Here is a 20,646-nt window from a genome sequence, read left to right on the forward strand (position 1 = left end):
ATCTGTAGAGGGTTCAGAGCAATAAGAATATCTTCAGCAAATATTCAGTAAAAACAAAAAAAATACAATAGAGCCACTTTGTCAAATGAACTATAAAATAATTTATTTTTAAAACTGCTTTTTGTATTGGGTCGCCTGGGTGGCTCAGTCTGTTAAATATTGGACTTCAGCTCAGCTCATGATCTGACAGTTTGTGAGTTTGGGCCCCGCGTCAGGCTCTGTGCTGACAGCTCAGAGCCTGGAACGTGCTTCAGATTCTGTGTCTCCCTCTCTCTCTGCCCCTCCCCTGCTCATGCTCTGTCTCTCTCTCTCTCTCAAAAAATAAATAAACATTAAAAAATATTTAGGACAAAAACATTCTTTTTGTATTAATAGTCTAATTCCATTAAGTCCTAAGCATTTAGGCACTGATCTGTTAATTTGGCAAGCATTGATTCAATGACAGCGATGTCCCTTTGATAGCAAGTTTAGGAAAAGGAATGCCAGACTGATGGCACATTCCTTCATCTTTTACAGATGGCTTCTTTAAAAGCAGCCTAAAAGCAAATTATATTGGCATAGTTTACCTTTCATGTACTAGTTTTCAAAGCTGTGTTTTATACCAGCAGAAAGCAATTCTATAAACCCTCCTCCCAGAAATCAGACTGTGCCTCCTAGGTTTTCCAGACTTTTCATACCATGAGTTCTTTTCTCCAACAATATGTTCTCATAGAGAGTTTTAAATATTGTGGCTACTAAGTATTTTACTTGGGAAGAGTTTAGCTCCAAGAAAATATTACTGCTTTAAATATTTTTTACAAAGAGCAGCCAAATTAAGTGAATGATCCCGATTCAGTGCTATTGCCTATCTGCAGGGAAGGGTAGTAATCAAACACAAATGCAAAGAATGGCTGATTCACACAGTGGGTTGCATAATTGTTTCTTCCAGAGTCGGGGAGAGGGAAGGATCTTGCAAAGTATCTGTCCTGTTTGTCTGACTAGATATTCTGACCCGTCCCACATGAAGTTTAAATGGACACTTTTCCCTTCTCCCACATCAGTCTTACTCTTCGGTAGAAATCAACAAAAATAAACTCCTTGTTTTACACGTTGTTGCTTCAGTTATATATTTTCCTAACACAGTTTTTGCCTTGAAACAAAAATGGAGGCGACATTGTAGTTGGTGATGAGAGTGAATTCCTCAGGATTTCTGGCCCCTCAGTCATTCGGCAGATGGCTTCTGGGCCATATGCTAGTGGGTATTATAACCTGGGCAGATCGGAGCCCAGCTCTCGCTTCTTGACTTCCCGAAGCCTGATGTTGTTGTTAATGTCATGGCGGCCCTTCCGTGCTGCCCCGTGGGCGTCGCAGAGGCAGCCTCTGTGGGGCCCTGCGGCCTGGGGAACCGGAGATCTCTGCCAGTCCTGGCATCTTTTCTTCATTTTCCCTTTGCAGTTGGTGTCCCTGCACTTAAAAATATAGCTTTTGGGGGAATAGCCTTTTTATGACTAGGTCTAGTGCCTAGACCAGTAGCAAGTTTGGGGCGGGAAGCGGGGGGAGTTATTGAAATGGGAAAGAGGTGTCTGGAAACACTTGCGTAATTTTTAAATTTTGCGCTGTGTGTGAGATGTAACAAAACCATCAAACAAATTGCACTTTACAATTATTCCTTGAGAGAAACCCACGTTTCTTAATTTTCATCACTTTTTCCTTTTCTCTCCTCTCCTTTCCTTTTCTTTCTTTTTTTCTTTCTTCTTCTTTTTTTAAGATTGTAAGTAATCTCTACACTCAACCTGGGGCTTGAGCCCACAACCCTGAGATCCGGAGTCCTGTGCTCCGCCGACTGCGCCAGCCAGGCACCCCATTCATCACTTTTTTCTTCATTGGAACTGTTCTCTTGAGCTGTCCTTTTGCCATTTTCAGAATTCCACATGCTGAAAAGGAATCCAATGATACATTAGTTCCTGAACATGAGCTTAAATTTTTTTTTATTTTTTCCAGAACCACAATGGGTTTTTACTGATTGATAACATTTTTTCATCTGGAAGCCCTTGGGACTGATTATGTTTTGTTTTTTTATTTTTTATTTTTGTTCCCAAAACAAAACATTGCCATAGCAATGTCCAGTCCAAAGAGAAAATTTCAGAAGCACACGGTATTATTTGAAAGACAAAACAAAGCAAAAAGTCAAGTGGAGGAGAGAGACGGCTTGTCCCTGCCCAGGCTGAGATGCCCAGTGTGGACACAGCGGAGGATGGGGGACTCCTGTTTCCCTCTCTCCTCACCAACATGTTTCTGAAAAAGCGGATTGGTTTTAGAGTTCTAGCTTTAGGCACAGAACAGAGGATGCTGCATAGACCTGCATAGAGACCAGGGCTGTTCTCATTTGTGTTAATTGGCCTAGGCATGTATTAGAGCTTTCACACATAATACCGTGGATGTAAGTTACAAAGTTGGGTACAGGGCTGAATTAATTTGAGGACAAGGCTCATGAAGGAAATCCTGACGTTCACGCCCTAAAGATACATGCGGGGTCATAGTAACAGCCAGAAAAATAACCATGAACATACAGTAAGCATTTTTTTTTTTGGCCAAGCCCTATTTTATAAGCCCTTATGTGCAGTGATTATATTTAATCATTATAACAGCGCAGTAAGGCAAGAGTACGTCCCATATTAAAGCTTAGGAAACACCAGTCCAGGCAGTAACTGCTTTGTCGAAGGTCACTCTATTTGCACTATTTCACGTTAGGCGGATGCTTTGGGGATGCAAAATGTTCTAGCTTGTTCGAGGCTTCAGTAGTGCCTGTAACCAGGTGCTGGCCCCATATCGGACAAGGCTCCCAGCAGTGAAGTCCCTTCTTCATGCTGACAGCCACGTAGGGCCCCAGCTCTGACGGGAGCCTGCGCCTTTGGACATCCAGGCTGGCATCCTGATTACACACGAGAAGACTAAACATGTATCGAGTGGGCCTTCTGCTTTGTCGCCCCTGCCCGAAGGCCACTGCCCCGAAGCTGCAGACAACCCTGAAAAGGGCAGAGAGCCACTAAGGACAGGCCCGTGAGCAGGGCTGGTGGGCACTGGCCAGGGGGCGTGCTTGCTCCATGTGGAAGAGCTCCCAGGCCTTCGGCTCCTTTCCGCGGCCACCGAGCGGATCACCGCCGCCTGTGTTTACCGGCACAGCCAGGGCTCTGCCGGCTTCTCATTTTAGTTTCCCGGACTTTTCCAGCCACTGTTCCCTCCCGCTGTAAATCCTCATGCCTGTGTGACCCCTTCCTTCTTTCCTCTAACTCCTGGTCACCGTGAGGGGCCATTCCCTCGGAGGGCCTTCCTGAATGGGCCAGACCGGGACAGCAAGAAGGCAGCCTCAACGACACGTGCATTTTCGTTCCGCACTTGGCTGGTGCCAGCGGAGTGTTGCTTCCGAGCCCTGTGCGGTTTCCTGGCGCGTAACACAGCTCCTAGCGGGGCTGACACTCAGAACAGCCTGCCTCATGACGGGCGTCATTCTAAATACTTCAGAATCAGATTGGGCCCCAAAACAACCCTAGTGAAAGCGGATTCACTGTTGCTCCCATTTTAGAGGTGAGGAAAGCTTAAGGCCCAGAAAGTTTAGGTGAGTGTCTCCACGTTTATGCAGGTGATACTGGGCAGAATCAGGAATTGAACAGTCTGTTCTAGTTCTGGTTCCGGGGCCCGCGTTCCTAACCATTGCATTGTTCTGTCTCTGCATTTGGGGGGCACTGCATGTATGCCCAGCAGTGTTCCAGGGCGTATTGACTCATTTCATCCCCACAGCAGCCCTAGAAAGCATAAGTACCCATGTTACCCCTGGGCACAGTGATGTTGAGTTGTTTGCCCCGGACCGTCACTGTAAGTGGTCCAGGCAGGATTTGAACCAGGTTCTGTTTGGCTCTGGAGCCCACGCTCCAAGCCTCCACATAACACCATTTGTGTTATTTTTGGGCTCCCAGAAGTCTCTGCTTTCTGGTAGACTGTACACCCCTCGAGAGCAGGGCCTGTGCGTGTTATCCTTTACCCTCCTTGCTGGTAATGGGCCTGCCTTATATTGGCTCCTCAAGAGACGTGTTGTGTGAATGAGCCACCTGGGTAGTAAAGTGGGTTAGGAACCATTGAATCTTCTAAAGGTGAAATTAAAAAATGAGCAGTTTCCTCATTTTAAAAAATTATATAAGTGTTTTGCCCCATCATTAATATTTCCTTGTAGTCCAAGAAAAACACGAGTGAGGGAGCAGGTAAGGTCCCATTACGGGCTCCACTTCCACCCTCATGTTGAAGGTTGGGCATACTGGCTAGAAACAGGGCCTCCCGTCGCCCCACGCCTCATTCGGGATTTAGAGAACACACCATTTACTGCGGTCAGAGTGGGGTACTGAGGGTTCGCAGTCCTTGCAGGAGAACCCAGCAGCCCCGGGTTGTGGTGCCATCTGGAGACGGCGGGTGGTACTGCCACTCTGCCCATCCCAAGGCCACGCCAGGACTCATCGTGGAAAATGTTATTTCCTGTTGAGTCACTGAAGTCCCATTTCATAACTGTTTCTCTGCGACTTTGGCTTTGATCATCAGTAGTTTTCTGTTCCTTCTGTTAAAAAAAAAAAGTAAAAACACAAGACCTGCTCTACATTCAGATGGCTAATTGGGCCTGTTTTACTCATTATAAACCCTTGAGTAAAAATAATATGTCGGCATGAAAGCAGACCTGAAGTGCTGGGGGTGGTCAGCAGATGCCCACATTCCGGGGGGGTGGGAAGGGGTCAAGTCTGTTTGGTGTTGAAGAGGCAGGGTAGGGTTTCCTTCTGCTCCCTGTGCTCGTTTCCCACCTGCACTTTTGGAAATTTGCTGACGGGTGAGGGTGCAGGGGATCTTAGGGGCCACCCTAAACTCAGGCCCTCAAAGTGCAGGTTTATTTTGCCATGAGTGGCGTAAGGGGTTGTAGTTAGCCTGGGCAGAATTTAACCGTAGGAATGAATGATCCCTTAATTCATAACTTCTTCCCCATTCTTCAGGATGGCAAACTTTCTCTTCTAATTTTTTGCAGAACAGGCCTGAGCTGAACCTTAAACACTCATCCAATCCAGATCTCTGCCTTCCACTAAGCAGTTGAAAACAGGCATTGTTTGTCTCCTCCTTAAAAATCCCCAACAAAGGAAAATTCTGTTTCTCACTTGTTCCACCGTTGAGCATGATTTGTCACTGGCAAGTTTTAAATTTTTCATGAACTAGTTCCTTAAAATCTTTTCTGCTGGTAAATTTCCTTATTTTAGCATTTTATTTAATACATTTTCGTGGTTTAGTATATTTTAAATATACAAATTACTTAAAATATATTAACATATTTAATGTGTTTTACTCTCCATATATAAGAAGATAATTAGTTTTTTTAAAATAGTTTATTGTCAAATTGGTTTCCATACAACACCCAGTGCTCTTCCCCACAAGTGCCCTCCTCCATCACCACCACCTCTTTTCCCCCCTCCCCCCTTCCCCGAAGATAATTAAACTTTAGCCTTTTCACAAACTTAAATACTACTTAATGTCTGGTTTTCTACAGGATTCTCGGTGCTACTCAGCTTAGTTGTTACTCGGTTCTCTCTTTGTAGAAGGCGTCTTTTAACTTTTTAAAACTCAGGTCCTTCCTCTGTCATAGTCTCTTGTCCCTTCCGTCTGATGCCTTCCCATCCCCGTCCCCCTCTGCCACAGACACGTCCCCATTTAAGATCCGGTGACTGTTTTGTGTGTCTTCAGCAGCCCAGAGGAAGTTCACGTGCAGCTCACCCATCTGACGTGAACAGTTCAGTGGTCTTAACGTAGTCACAGTACTACAGCCGTCACCAGCGCCGTTTCCGAACATTTTCATCACCCCAGAAGGAAACCCTGTGCCCATTCACTGTCACTGCCCCGAAGTCCCCAGCACGAAGCAGCCACTAATCGACTTTCTGTCTGTGTATTCTTCTGTTCTGGACATTTCATAGCCACAGAATCCTACAATATGTGGAACTTAACTTCTAGTAACATTTTCAAGCTTTAACCATGCTATAGCATGAATCAGTATTTAATTCCTTCTTGTGGACAAGTAATATTCCGTTGTATAGATATTCTCATTTTGTTTATCCCTTTCTCACTTGCTGGACATTTGGGTTGTTTGCACATTTTTGGCCTTTATGAATAACACTGCAGTGAACATTCACATACAAGTTTTTGTGTGGACGTATATTTTCACTTCTCTTGGGTTACCTTGGGAGTGATGTTGCTCAGCCATAGGAAGTGTATGTTTAATCACTTGAGAACTGTCAGACTCTTTTCCAAAGCGGCTGCACATGTTATACCCCCACCAGTGGGGGGGCAGGGGGGTGTCTGATCGCCCCAAAGCCTCATCAGCACCCAGTATCTGCTTTCTGATTATGGCCTTTCAGTGGACATGAACTTACGTTTTACTGTGGTTTAGATTTGTGTTTGCCTAATGACTAATAATACCGAGCGTGTTCTCATGTGCCTTACAACTAGTTGTATATCTTTCTTGAAGAAAAGTCTATTTAGATTCCTTGCCCCTTTTGAAAATTGGGTTATTTTCCTTAGTGTTGATTTGTAAGAGTTCTATATATGCTCTTTTCACTCTCTTGATCATGTCTTTTGAAACACAAAGTTTTTAATTTTGATGAGGCCCAATTTGTCTTTTGTTTCTTTTTAAGATTTTTCTATAGTAGATGTTATAGAACTACTGTGTGTATTTTTTATTTTCCAAATGTGAAACTAGAGGAAATAGGATGTTTTACATGCGGCACCGTCTCCCGAGAGCTCTGGTGGCTGAAGTGTGCTCTCCCCTCAAAGCCCGTGGGCTCCACGAGGGCTCATCGCCCCCAGGGCTGCTTCTCATGGGGCCTCAGTCATTCTCTCTCTTTCTTTCAAGTGTTTTTTTGTGCCTCTAATCCGAGAGGTTTGAGTTTAACAGAGAATTTAGAATAAAATCTCAACTGTTGTTAAATAAAAGCGGAGAGGCAGCATTTTGTAGGCCTGGTGGATGTTCTGACCTTTCGCGTACTCGGTTTTAAAAACACCTTCATAGAGTCAGTGTATCGTGTTCCGCCTTTCATCCCAAGCCAGCATGTGTGCTGCGTATGCAGAGCTGGTCTGCAAACTGGGTGGGCCCAGGAAGGGTGAGGGTGCCAGGGCCTTCCTCATGTGGATCCTCTTGCTTCCTTTCCCAACAGGTGTGGCAGATCCCAGAAAATGGACTCACCCTCTCCCTGACCGAACCTGTGGTGATTTTAGAGGGCCACTCAAAGAGAGTTGGCATCGTGGCCTGGCACCCGACTGCCCGCAACGTCCTTCTTAGTGCAGGTAGGAGCTAAGCGCTGGGGGAGGGGCAGTGACCGGTGCGTTTTGATGTGTGCTCAGCGGCTTTGAAGCGGTTAAGAATCTGTGCAGCGGTCCCCTAGGCCGTGCGAGTGTGTGTGTGTGTGTGTGTGTGTGTGTGTGTGTGTAGACCACATTGGCAGTCTAACTCAAGACTTCTTGCCTTGAGAAATGAACAGATACACGCTTGCCTGTAAATCTAGCAGATTCGTGGCTCCTATTGGGGCCTGTCGTGGACCAGAGTTTTAGTTACTCCTGACAGAGCAGGAGGCTCCCTGGTGGAGGCCCTGGGTGCCCACTCGGATGTTGTTGTCAACTGTGGAGTGATCCTGTGAGGCAAAGATCCTCCTTCCTATAAAAAGATACTTCCATTTTTCTCCTTGTACGAGTAGTACATATTTTTTATAGAAAACATATAGAAAAAAAGGAGAAAATAAAAATCAGTTGTAATCCTGCCACCCAGAGGGGACATCATCATTAACCATTTCTGTGTTTCTTTCCAGGAGGTACGTCTTTGCACGTTACCTGAGTGATTTCTCCCACAAAGACAGGTTCAGACACTTGACATATGACTTGCTTTCTGCACTTAGTGGTGCCCTATGGTCCTCTCCATGTGGCACTAAATGTTCTTCCTATGATATATATTTAAAATTTTTTTCATGTTTATTTATTTTAGAGAGAGAGACAGAGCATGAGTGGGGGAGAGGCAGAGAGAGAGGGAAACAGATTCTGAAGCAGGCTCCAGGCCCTGAGCTGTCAGCACAGAGCCTGATGCAGGGCTTGAACCCACAAACCGTGAGATCATGACCTGAGCCGAAGTTGGATGCTTAACCAACTGAGCCACCCAGGCGCCCCTAAATTTTTGTATGAGCAGGGGAGGGGAAGAAAAGAGAGAATCCCTAGCAGGTACGAAGGCGGACATGAGGCTGGAACTCAAAAACTGCGAGATCATGACTTGAGCCGAAATCAGCAGTCCAACGCTCAACTGACTGAGCCACCCAGGCGCCCCCTTTCCTGTCATATTTTTAACAACCCCAGTAATAGTCCATTGTCTGGATACCTTCATTTATTTAATCAGTCCCCTGTTTCTGGACATGGAGGTTTTGTTGTGTGTTTTTACACTGCTAGACAGCACTGCAGTGAACCCTCAACCAAGACCCTGTGTTCTCGGTTCGCCCCTTGAGTAGTTTCTACATTTCACCGTACAGAGATCTTTTCCTTTGTCTACAGTTTGAGATTTTATCTTTTATAGAAGCCAGATAGAGGTCACAAGGGAACATCATGGGATGGTGGGAAAGTTATATATTTTGATTGTGATGGTGGCCACGTGAGTACATACACTTGTCAAAATTTAGCCAATATATACTAAAAATGGGTGCATTGGATTGTGTGGAAATTATACCTTCATAAAATTGGTTTATAAGAAAAGGAATATAATGTGAGTGATAGACCCTTCACCAGTAAAAAGGAGGGGTCAATTGAGTTTTTAACTGGCAATAGAGGGTGTTTACAATACAATAAATTTAAAAACTTAACACCAGGTGTACCTATTGAAGCCAAGAACTACGTTTCAAAACCGATGCTCCTTAGAATTCACAAGTGACTCTACCTGGGAACCCTCCTCATGTTCAACTCAGTCCTACAAGGAGAGAAAACAGTTGTAAAGGTGGAAGTCCATCATGGGAAATCCCCTGCTGCCCTTCTCATCGAGGTCAAACCTAGGGTACCGTCCGCAGACTCTCTCCATTCTGCCTTTTACAAGCAAAGGAGAATGGTTAATTGCTGTGTTGTGCATATTTTAAGACTACGTGATCCACCCATGGTGGCTGAAGTTACCTGCTTGCCTGTGGGGTGTGAGGCGGAGGAAGGGTCAAGTCTCATCCTAGGGTTTAGCTCCCGCTTTACTGCTGTACAGGTTTCTTTCCAATCTCCTCCTTTTGGCCCTGAGACAGCTTGGGCGCCTGGAAGTCGGTGGCTAATTTTTCTGAAGTGCTTGTAAAATGGGCTTATTGAAGCAAGAATTTATTTTCAGGATATCCATCCCTAATTTGCTTCGTGCTTGAACTGATATCCTGGAAGCAGTAGGTGGTGCCACTTTTTAAAGGGGGCTCAGGGCGGACGCTTGAAGGAAGGTAGAAGTGAGGGGCGGAGGGGTGTGGCTGAGGCAGCGTTGTGGCCTCTTTGGGGATCAGCTTCCGAATGCACCTGCCTTCTTGATTACAGTTTGGGCTTCTCAGTTCAGCCCAGCCTTGACCTATTTTTCTCCCCTTGGAAAGATAAAGATACACTGTGAGCACATGGTTAGATCATCCTTTAACGTAAGGCCATGTTTTACAGCATTATTGACGTGAATAACCTGCCGTCCCACATTTTTCTTGAGTGTTCTAAACAGTCATTGCTGCTCTTTATTTTTAGTTCCTCCGGAAGAGAAATAAGCTGTATTCATTCTGATGTTGGTTTTACTAGAAAAGGAAACATAAGGTCACTCAGGGTCCACCAGCCCATTAGTTCTTAAAAAACAGCATTCTATTTTTCTTATACTTCTTCGTTTGGTTGTTGCTTTTTGTGTGTTTCCTGTGAACCCAAACTTAGCAAACCATATTTGTCCTCTTAACATGTTTCTTTTATACAAATGTCTTTTTTCTTTGTCACTTTGGTTTGTAACTCCCAGCCAGTAAGTAGGGCCTCCCGGGACCCGCACCTTCCCGCGGGTGTGTCTCCTCGCTGGAGTCTTAGTTTCTACGAGGGCGCTCTGTGGGTGCTCCTCATCCCTGAGGCGCACGGTTGTGTTTGCTTTCAGGCTGTGATAATGCCATCATCATCTGGAATGTGGGCACGGGGGAAGCCCTCATAAACCTGGACGATATGCACTCGGACATGATTTACAACGTGAGCTGGAACAGGAACGGCAGTCTGATCTGCACCGCTTCCAAGGACAAGAAAGTGAGAGTGATCGACCCTAGGAAACAGGAGATTGTGGCTGTAAGTGTGCGTAGGGCCGCACCGCGTGTCGCTGTGGCCCTTCGGTGGGGCGAGCGTGGCTTGGGAAGACAGGCGGCGGAGGCCTCACCCAGGTCCACGGAGCCTAACGGCGCAGGCGCCAGACCATGGATCCGCACAGGCTCCTACAGGTGTCTTGCCCCCAGTCACACCTCAGAGCTGTGGGTCCCGGAATTTACACCTGCCGTACCTCTCACTCAGTGACCATTTTCCACAAAGAAATGACGTCTTTGTCAGTTCGCTGGACTCCTTCAAGAATTTACAAATCTAGATCTGCTAACCCTGCTGGCTTAGTGATGAGTATTGTTTCACTGATCCCCGCCCCTTCCTGCAGCCATTGTCAGACCGCCTTACAGAGATGCCAGCCGTGTCTTACCAGTCTGTTGTCTTAGTTTCTACCACCCGGACTAGGCCTCAGCAAGTCACCCGTCGTGACAGAAGAGAGGCCTTTGGGGCTTGAGCTGGGGTTAAACCTGTAGGTGCTAGACCCCAGAATGTCCTCCGTGCCCCTTCTCTGGGATGTGCCGGTCCTTGGGCAGTATTACTTCTTCAGAGTTGGGTGACAGTCACAGCTAGTACTTGCCGAGCACTGGGGACTTGCCCAGCCCTGCACAAAGTGCTTTCTCCACTAGACCCTTCCAGGGCTCACTACTAATCCACTTTCAATGACCAAATGAAATTAAGGAAGGGGTTAATGGAACTAGACTTCTGTCTGTCCTCTGAAATTGGTGGAAAACTGTAGGGTATAACCAGCTTTCAGGCTATCCCTGGAGAAACCCACATCTGGTAGAGTTTCTCTCTCTCTCTCTCTCTCTCTCTCACACACACACACACACACACACACGGCAATCCGAATGAATGGCATGGGGGGCATGGGTTGGACTCCTTGTATAAGCCCCCATTCCACCTTTCTTTCTCACAGTTTGAATATAATGTGCCTCTTGCTCTTTGCCTCCCAGGAGAAGGAGAAAGCGCACGAAGGAGCAAGACCCATGAGAGCCATTTTTCTGGCTGACGGGAATGTCTTCACCACTGGCTTCAGCCGCATGAGTGAGCGGCAGCTGGCTCTCTGGAATCCGGTACGCCCCTCCCCAGCCTTCCCCCTGGCTTACCCTTGAGCTTTCTCTCTTTTCTGAGCAAGTCTTCAGGTGGGTAAGTAGATTATAGGGTTCTTAGTGTAGTTTTCCAAACCCCTGTCTGTCTGAAATTGGATAGGACCTTCTCATCCTCACTGGAGACTTATTGCTAAACGTATTACTCAAATGCATTCTTGATATTCCCAAGAGGTCTGTGTTGGCTGTATTTTTTAAAAAGAATTCACGAAGACACAGTGTTCTGGACTTGGGAAACAAGTTCTAAACTTTATTTTAATAAAGAATATGACCAAATGTTGAAATCAGAATAGTCATGCTTAGGAAAACATTAATAGCATAAGTGAAAAATAAACCGTGTATACGGTGCAATCTCATTGTGTGGGTGTGTGTGTGTGTGCGTGTGTGTAAGGAAGTAGACCAAAATGGCAATTGTTTCTGCCACCCACTGGAATGTGGGATTACTGTTACAGTGTTTCTGTAACTTTAACTAGAGAGCACATATTTATGTTAAAAAAATGTTAAAAACTTTTTTAATATTCATTTTTGATAGAGAGAGCGTGAGTGGGGAAGACATAGAAAGAGAGAGAGAGAGACAGACAGACAGACACAGAATCCAAAGCCGGCTCCAGGCTCTGAGCTGTCAACCAGAGTCCAATGCGGGTCTTGAACCCACGAACCACAAGGTCATGACCTGAGCCAAAGTCGGACACTCAACCAACTGCACCACCCAGGCGTCCCAGAAAAATTTCTTTTAAAACAAAATCGTCACAAAGGAGAAAGCTGTCTCATCTTTGTCATGGAGTCGCCCGGATGTGCGCGTTGATTAGATTGTCAGGTGGCCACGATGTTCAGTGGTTGAATACCATTCGGTATCCCTGTGGTATTTGCATGTATGAATATTCTGTGTGCATTGTTCAGACTTTCATTCTTCTAGGAAATGGCTCATTTAATAAAAGAATGAATCATCGTATAAAAGTATGTGTGTATATACAAATACATAGATACAGATTCAGATATTTGTATTTTTTCCCCAGAAAAACATGCAGGAACCAATCGCCCTCCATGAAATGGACACTAGCAACGGGGTGCTGCTGCCCTTCTATGACCCCGACACCAGCATCATTTACTTATGTGGAAAGGTAAGCAGTCATTCGAGTGTCGTATACTCAGTTTAATCTTGTAAGAGGAAAAGTTTATCCTTTAGAGAGTTAGTCAACAGGCAATGCATTGCATCATGTTAATAGTTTAATTTATCTGTTTTGTGTATGTGTCTTAAACTAAAACGAGGACCGGTGCTTTTGGTGTGTCTTAGGTCTTGAGCCTAGACCCTTTGAACTTGACGTTTGTGTGGTAATAGCTTGCCATGTTTAGGACTCCCACTACGGCAGGGATGGGGCTCGGGTATCGGGGCGAACGCTGACAGGAGTGGCTTCACTTGGGGACTCTAGTGAGAAAAAAGAGGACACCCTGGTGTCTGCGCCCCGGGTGCTGTGTGGTTGAGGATTTCAGATTCCTCTCTGGCGGCCGGAACGACTAGCCAGTTGCCACACCTGATGCTGAAATCGTCGGGCAGCCCCAGAATGGCATGTAGGTGTTGGTTACCACAGGCCGTGGGCTTGTAAAGAGAATAGTGCTTTGTGGACAGAGCTTTTGAAGGCCTCAGAGACTGTCCCGGGGTTCTTGTTTCTGGAGTTCAGCATTAGGGCCCTGGTCTTGAAAGTGTGTGGCCTGACTAAAGTGTCAGGAGGTGACAGTTGTTCTAGGAAGACCGCACACTAAAATCAAAAAGCGTACCTCCTGCCTTATGATCTCCATCTACCTACAGTGTTGCTAGCTTTATTATTTTTTTTTAAATTTTATTTTTAGTGGGCAGTAACTTTAATGTTCCTTAGTCTTTTGCAGATTCAATTTTTCTTAGAATTTTTGTAGTTGGAATAAATGAATTAATAAAATTGAAGCAGTTGATGTCTTTCCCCCACATCTGTTGAGATAGCCCCTTGCTCGGTGAGGCCGGACACGTTTCACTTCTCATCGTTGACTGAACGTGCTTTAGACTGTCACATATTAGTTGCTTCGAAACCAGGATCTTGTGTTTCCTTGAAAGTCGTTCTCGGGTGTTCCCAGCTGCCGTGGACTGCACCAGAGCAGAAACGGGAGCGATCACCCAGACGTTATCAGTGCTAGGCGGAAAGGTCCTTTGAGTGCACAGGGAGCAGTCTGCGTGTAGCTTCTTGACCATCACTTTAGATGGTCACGTCACCGAAACGAGTGGACACCACGAGAACGGAGACACTTGGGCGGCGTCTCACAGACACACACATTTCCCTCCTGCGGGCAGCGCTGCCCTCGCTGTTCGGGCTGGCCGTGGCCGTGGGACCGGCTGTCCTGCTGGGACCAGCATACGCTTCAGACCTCCGAAGCCACCAGACCCTTCCAGGCAAAATTACCATAGAATGATACATTGCACCGAGACAGCACGGTCTTCTGAAGTTAAGGAATACTCATGTTTTAGTGGGTTTCTTAATTATGACTGAAGAATTATTATGAATTGTGAATTAATTATAAATTAAGGTTGATTAAAAACTATTCTTAATGTTTCTTTCTTACTTTTTATTACTGCCTGGGTGTCTGGTGCTGGTGCCCTCAGGTCTGCACATGACACCATTCTGTGCGGGTCTTTGCCCTTTCCGTGGTCCTCCTAGACGTTTGTTTGTTTTTTGAAGTTAATTGCCATGCAGTTGCTGGTGTTAACATTTTTGCCCTGACTCTGCCTTGGCATCTGGGCTCAACGGAGTCCAATTTGAGCCTTCAGTGGGAGGAGGAGGAGACCATTTAAAAGACGTGCTAGCATTTGATAAGGTTGGCCACTGAGGCGAAGTCCCAGTTCATGCTTTACAGGGTTTACAGGGGAGACAGACCCCACCTCCCCCGGGTGCCTCAGGTAACAGTGCCCGATTTTCTCTGCTTTCTTGTAGGGGGACAGCAGTATCCGCTATTTTGAGATCACAGATGAATCCCCGTATGTCCACTACCTCAACACATTCAGCAGCAAGGAGCCTCAGAGAGGGATGGGCTACATGCCCAAGAGGGGACTGGACGTTAACAAATGTGAGATTGCCAGGTAAAGAGTCGGTCTGGTAAAGTGCGCACAGTGCCCGTGCCCCGAGTGTTCCACAAGAGCGGTGCAGCCACCAGTAACGGCCTAGGGTCGTAGTCATGTCTCCCTTCTGCTGCCGTGCAGAATTGGTTTCTCATTTCCTGTCCCCGCTGAGGAACACAGAGTGCTAGAGCAGGAAAGAACTTTCAAAATCTTGTCCTGGAACCGTGCTCCTCCCCATTCTTCAGACCTGTGGCCTGTGAAGCGCCGGAGAAGGGGCTCAGCCACGGCGCGTGGCACGCTCACTGACATGGTGAAGCTTCGTCTCTTGTCCTCAGGCTGGGGCTATGGCCGCTGTCCCCCGGGAGGCAAGCAGGGGCGAGCCTGCCCCTGAGATGGACGGAGTCATGGTTTCCCCGTGTGGGGACGGACATGGTCCACGCTGGATCGTAGACCTTGTGGACCCTAAATTAGAGAAGGCAAAGCTTGATTTAGGAAATGCAGCTACGTTATAGAATTCCTGCCTCTCCATACTGGGGACTTTTCTTAAAAATTTATATTGCATAATGTCAGTGGTCTTCCTAAAGGGTAGGCTTTTTTCTCCTTTTAGTCAACAGGAGATACTCAGTGAGACCCACAGAGGACTGGCCATTTAAGAAAACTTTTTTTAACTTACTTATGTTAATGCGGGGGGTGTGGAGAGCCTGAGCACAGGAGCAGGGGAGAGGCAGAGAGAGAGAGGGAGACAGAATCCCAAGCAGGCTCTGTGCCGTCAGCACAGAACCTGAGGCAGGGCTCGAACCCACAAATGTGTGATCATGACCTGGGCCGAAACCAAGAGTCGGGCGCTCAACCGACCGAGCCCCCGGGGGCCCCATGAAGGACTGGCTGTTTTGAGCAACAGAGTGACCAGCGCCATGCTGTTGGGCCAATGATGGTGGTGCCGCACCTTACGCAGCCCGGCGTTTCTGTGGACGTCTGTCGACCTCCGCCCTTTGGGTCATGAGCACATCTTTAAAAAGAAAAGGAACTTTCTATAAGCCCCCTTTTAAATTAATTACTATAAGTTTAATTTTAAGATATACTTAATTCTCTGTAGCCGGAGTAGTAAAGATAATTCAAAATTATAGTTTAAACCAAACTCCTCAAAATGTGGTTCAAAATAGATTGAACCCAAACTTGAGAGTGCTTCTCATACTTGGGAGAGCACTTATTTTACTGTCATCTCAGAGTTTAAAAGCCCACGAGCATAATCATCCAGGATACCTCCTACGTAAGTGTTTACCGAGCATTTGTTAACGTGAGCCGGACATGGAACCCAGGCCAGTTTTTGTTTTTGTTTTTTTTTAACCACTCTGCTGACTCCAGAGGTTTTGTGCTTTATGTTCCTACTCTTTCCACATTTTGGATAATATCAGATTTTTCTTGAGTGTCAAACATGATGTGGTTTGCTTGGATGCCAAAATGGTAATCCTAGGGTTATCTTCTTTTCCTTTTTAAAAACCCTGTTTTTATGCCCACAAATGTTCAGCCACCTCCAGTTGGCAGAAGACCGGGTATCCGAATCCTGAGTGCTGACCTCGCATCAGGCGTTTGTTTGCGCCTGTCGACCTGGTCGCTTTGCCACAAGTTAGTCATTGTTGGAGGTGGTGTTTCCCCCACAGCTGATCAGCCCCGAAGACTGGGGTTTGATGTCCCAGCCGCAGAGACCTCAACTTCTGGTTCCTGCTTCTAGCCCACCATTTCCTGGCATAGCTGCTCTTGGCTTCTGTTTTCGCATCTGGAAAATGGGAGCACAGATGGTGCCCGCTCGCCGGGGTGCATCCGCCGAGGTGACAGGCAGAGCACGTGGTGTCCCTTACAGCGTCGCAGAGGAGTAGTGGCTGTGAAGCCTGTTACTTGGCCTCCTATTTCACTTAATACAGCTTTGCCTTTATTTCCCCCTTGAAGATTCTTCAAACTTCATGAGAGAAAGTGTGAGCCTATTATCATGACTGTTCCAAGGAAGGTAAGTGCCTAGTTTCTTAAGCGAATCTGTGTTTAAAAGATGTTTAAAGGTCCAGCCTTTCTTCTTCTGTAACTGAGGGCTTTCCCCAAACGTCTCTCGCAGTCGGACCTCTTCCAGGATGACCTGTACCCCGACACGGCGGGGCCCGAGGCGGCGCTGGAGGCAGAGGAGTGGTTTGAGGGGAAGAACGCAGACCCAGTCCTCATCTCCTTGAAGCACGGGTACATTCCTGGCAAAAACAGGGATCTCAAAGTGGTCAAGAAGAACATTCTGGATAGCAAGCCCACTGCAAATAAGAAGTGTGACCTGATCAACGTCCCCAAGAAAACCCCGGACCCGGCCAGTGTGGTAAGGACCGCCGGGGCTTGGGGGGCGTGCTTGGCCGGCTCTGGGCTTTCAGTGGATGATAACCTGACTGTTTCGAAGAACCTCCCTGGCCACGTGGTTATTTTTGAGTCTGTGGCTCTACCTTCAGCTCCATTAGCTGGGGGTTTTTTTGTTTGTTTTTTATAATGACCTGGATAGAAGTCCGACTACGACCATTTTTGAGAGTACACAGGAGCCACTGGGGTGTTTTCCTAATTGTGTCTCTCTGGGCTGTTCACATCCGTCTTTGATTGGGGTGGAAATGAAGCAAGAGAGCGTGGGCCACAGATGCCCAGGAAGGGGAGAGAGCAGTGAAAGGGTCCAGATGTCACTGAGTGTTCCAGAGACACAGGCATCTGGCGGCGAGTGCAACGTAGCATAGATGACCTTGAAACTGTTGGCAAGAACCATCAGAGCGGAGTGGTGGGAGCCGAAGCCTGACCTGGGGGCCGCTCAGCCACTGCTAGGAGAGCAGGGTCAGGCCAGGGGGCAGAGGGCACGGGGACTGGCGGGCATGGAACAGGATCCTAGGGCACTAGAGGGAGAGTGGCGAATTGTTAGTGAGAAGGTAGGTGGGACAGAGAGGCCGGGCACCTGGAGGAGCTTGACTGTGACCAAAGAAGCCACGCGAGGTGCCGTGGACTGCAGGGTTTCCCCACAGAATCCATTCCACGTGGGAGAGGCTGAGGCCTCTCTAGAGGAGTTGGCAAGCAGGGTGAAGGGGTTAGCTCCTAAGAAGGGCCCTCCCTGGGACATGGCAGGAGCCTCTGGGTCACCCCCGACCTGGGTCACGTAGACGTCACGCCTGATGGTGTTGCACAGGGTGGCCAGGCTGTGGCGCAGCCGTGAAGGGACTGGTCCCTTGCCACAGTTTGTGTCTTGAGACGGAGTCCTCCGGGTAAGTGCACGGGCGTGGGGAGCAGCATGGCAGGCCCCTGGCTCTGCTGGGGGGCGCCGACCAGCACCCAGGACTCTCATAGGGCCCAGCCTGGTGCCCGCCAGTGCAAGGCCCCTCCCAACGTGGAAGCCGAGACTGTGGGCCCTAGGATTGCTCAGCTGTGGCGAACTTCGTGGCCTGCGTTCTAGTCAGCCTCTTACCCTCTCCCCCCTTTTTGGTTTTCTCAGCAAAACGAAGCCAAGCTGGATGAGATTTTAAAAGAGATCAAATCTATAAAAGACACAATCTGCAACCAAGACGAGCGCATTTCCAAGCTAGAACAGCAGATGGCGAAGATCGCCGCCTGAAGGCCCACACCCCAGCCCCACAGGGAGCCGGAGCTGGCGCGTCGCGGTTGTGGGCGTGGTCCCGCGGTTGTGGGCGTGGTCCCAGGGAGGGCGGAAGGGAGGTGCTGCCGCGGGGACCTTCCTTGTCAGCCCGGTGGACCAGCGATGGGCCGCATTCCAGTCAGAACTCAATTCGTTTCCCAAATTTGCAGAAACAAAATGTGATTTAAAAGCTGAGCTTTTTATCGGAAAGCTTTTTTGATGTTTTAAGTGTTCTGTGACTTGTCGAACTTTTAAAAGACAAAAAGTGCTACTTTTAAAAGCCCAGATATTCTGAATTTTAGAAAACCGACCATTTCTGATTCAGTGTTGTGCCCAAGTATCTTTTTTTTTTTTTTATAAACAGGGACCAATGCCACATTGCTTTTTATATTTCTTTTCTTTTTTTTTTTTAATGTTGCCAAAACCAAAAGTAGCTGCTGGCCCCCAGCCCTTGCATTTTGCTACTTTGCAGTATTTCTGTGTGGTTTGTTTTTTTTTTTTTCCTTCTTGATTTGAAAGGGACAGCACTGTGTACGTTTATAAACTAAATGAAGATAAGATATTATTTTGTATACACGTTCACCCAAGAACAATTGGCGCGCAGCCGTGTGGCGCTGGCGCGTTCGCACCACACACCGTCCTCCTCACGACTCTGCAGAAGGACGACTTGAAGAATCACGTGGGTTCGCGTTACCACCACCCCTCTCCTTTCATGGAGTCTTCTGATCAAAAAAAGCTCCTATTGTATCGTCTCCTGTCTTCCCTGTCTCTTTTCTAGAAGCTGGGTGGTTGTACCAGAATGGAATCTCACTTCCTGGTTGTCCTGTGCTTCAGATGATTATAATCTAGCCCGAACTCGCGTGTGTTTCCGCAGTTTTGTTATCCATGTAGAGTCTATTGCATTGATCGCCCTAAACATCATGTTTCAGGTTTGGTTGATACTTGATAAGGGTGCCCGGGGTGAGGGGCCACAGAAGCTCCTCCTTGCCCGTTTCTGCAGCCTGCCTTGCTCTCAGGTGCGGTAGAGAACTGTAGGCCGAGGGCCCCTGCCGGGTGGCGGGGGGTGGGGGTGGGGGAGCGGGCCCCCGGTGACCCTCTGCCCTCCCAGCACATCGTTTGCCATCCCTGTGCTACCCTGGAGGCAGAAGCGGTTGTCTCTGCGCCGCCAGGGCCCCTGCCCTCCCCTCCGTGTCACGAGCGCAGCCGCCTCTCTCAGGGCTCCCCCGGTCGTCCTGTCTTTCCTGCCGCTCAGCCCTCTCCAGTCAGCTGGGATGAGCCCAGAGGGTGCTATTGACCATTGAGACTGAGAACAGTCCAGAGTGAAGCAAGACCAGGAGGGCGGGCCTCTGCCGTAGCTTTAATGGGTACAAACTCATCCCTTTGCACCCTCCACACAAACCAACCTGCTCTGCCCTCCCCCAGCCCCCCGCTCACACAGAGGCCGTGTCAGAGCACGGAGGTCCCTCAAATTCGGGGGCCAGCGACTGAGCTCTGATTCTAGATCAGCCAGAATGTCTCCATTCCCATGTTCTCACTTTGCATGCTTGAGGCACAAGATTTAAAGAATCTCTGGGAAGGACTGAGTGTCTGTGGTTGAGCATGAAACGTGGAGTGCCACTGAGACCACCCGGGGGCTCACGCGCATGCTCCTGCCCGTGTGGGCACGGGACAGGCTGGGAGCGTCTGCAGCAGGGAGCCAGGATGGAGGCGGAGCTGGCGACGCTGGGTTGGACCGCGCCGTTGAGCTGGGGCTAATGTCTGCATAGGAAAGGTACCATGTTTCTACCCAGAATTGGGATCGCTGTCTCCACAATATCAGGGCATCTGAATGTTTGGTGTGGTTGTGTGTGTGTGCGTGTGTAATACTGGAGTGGATAATGAGATGTAAAGAAAACATAATTACAGTGACTTCTATTCAAACCTGTACATGTTTCTTTATCAACCTAATCTGCTGAGGACCTTCATTTTTAAAATTCAGAAATGTGTTAAGGTTCTGAAAAGTTAATTAAGCAAACAAGATTGCTGATGGTGGTGGACCCTTAGGGAATGTGTTTCAAAGAGGGCGAGGAAAAATTACCCTGATTTTAGTGATTTTAGCTTATGACTTATTTAACGAATGGATGCCCGGCCAGGCCCAAAGTCGGTGCCTGAAGCTTTGTGGATTATATTTCCTGTTTTTTCTTTTTCTTTTCTTTTTCTTGTTTCTTCTTTTTAAAGCCGTGCTATCCCAGAGGAGAACCAGTGACTTACTCCTAGATCAGCTCTCATAGAGCGCCCATAGCATTCTGTCAAAACACTTGCTTCCATTTTCAAAGATAAAAAAAACATTGATTACAAAGTGGTGTCTGTGTTTATTTCACACCTTCAGCTGTCTTTGGGCAGCCCGCAGCTCCTCTGACTCAGTGGCACTAGGTGGGTGACCATTTCCTCTCTGAGGGTGAGTACAGGGGAAGAGGGGGGGG

General features: G+C 47.7%; 1 protein-coding gene across 1 annotated transcript in view; it reads left to right on the plus strand.

Annotated features, from left to right (window-relative positions):
• The window catches only part of CORO1C (coronin 1C), a 73,617-nt gene extending 53,095 nt beyond the window's left edge, over window positions 1–20,522 (plus strand). The window contains exons 4-11 of the mRNA XM_029921764.1: window positions 7,209–7,338; window positions 10,154–10,335; window positions 11,313–11,432; window positions 12,482–12,586; window positions 14,423–14,568; window positions 16,495–16,552; window positions 16,655–16,900; window positions 18,044–20,522. Of these exons, the coding sequence (XP_029777624.1) occupies window positions 7,209–7,338; window positions 10,154–10,335; window positions 11,313–11,432; window positions 12,482–12,586; window positions 14,423–14,568; window positions 16,495–16,552; window positions 16,655–16,900; window positions 18,044–18,163 (1,107 nt within the window). The 3' untranslated portion in view covers window positions 18,164–20,522. The remainder of the gene's footprint in view (window positions 1–7,208; window positions 7,339–10,153; window positions 10,336–11,312; window positions 11,433–12,481; window positions 12,587–14,422; window positions 14,569–16,494; window positions 16,553–16,654; window positions 16,901–18,043) is intronic.
• Window positions 20,523–20,646: the final 124 nt, after the last annotated feature.

The sequence above is a fragment of the Suricata suricatta genome, chromosome 14 (assembly GCF_006229205.1).
Source record: "Suricata suricatta isolate VVHF042 chromosome 14, meerkat_22Aug2017_6uvM2_HiC, whole genome shotgun sequence".
NCBI lineage: Eukaryota > Metazoa > Chordata > Mammalia > Carnivora > Herpestidae > Suricata > Suricata suricatta.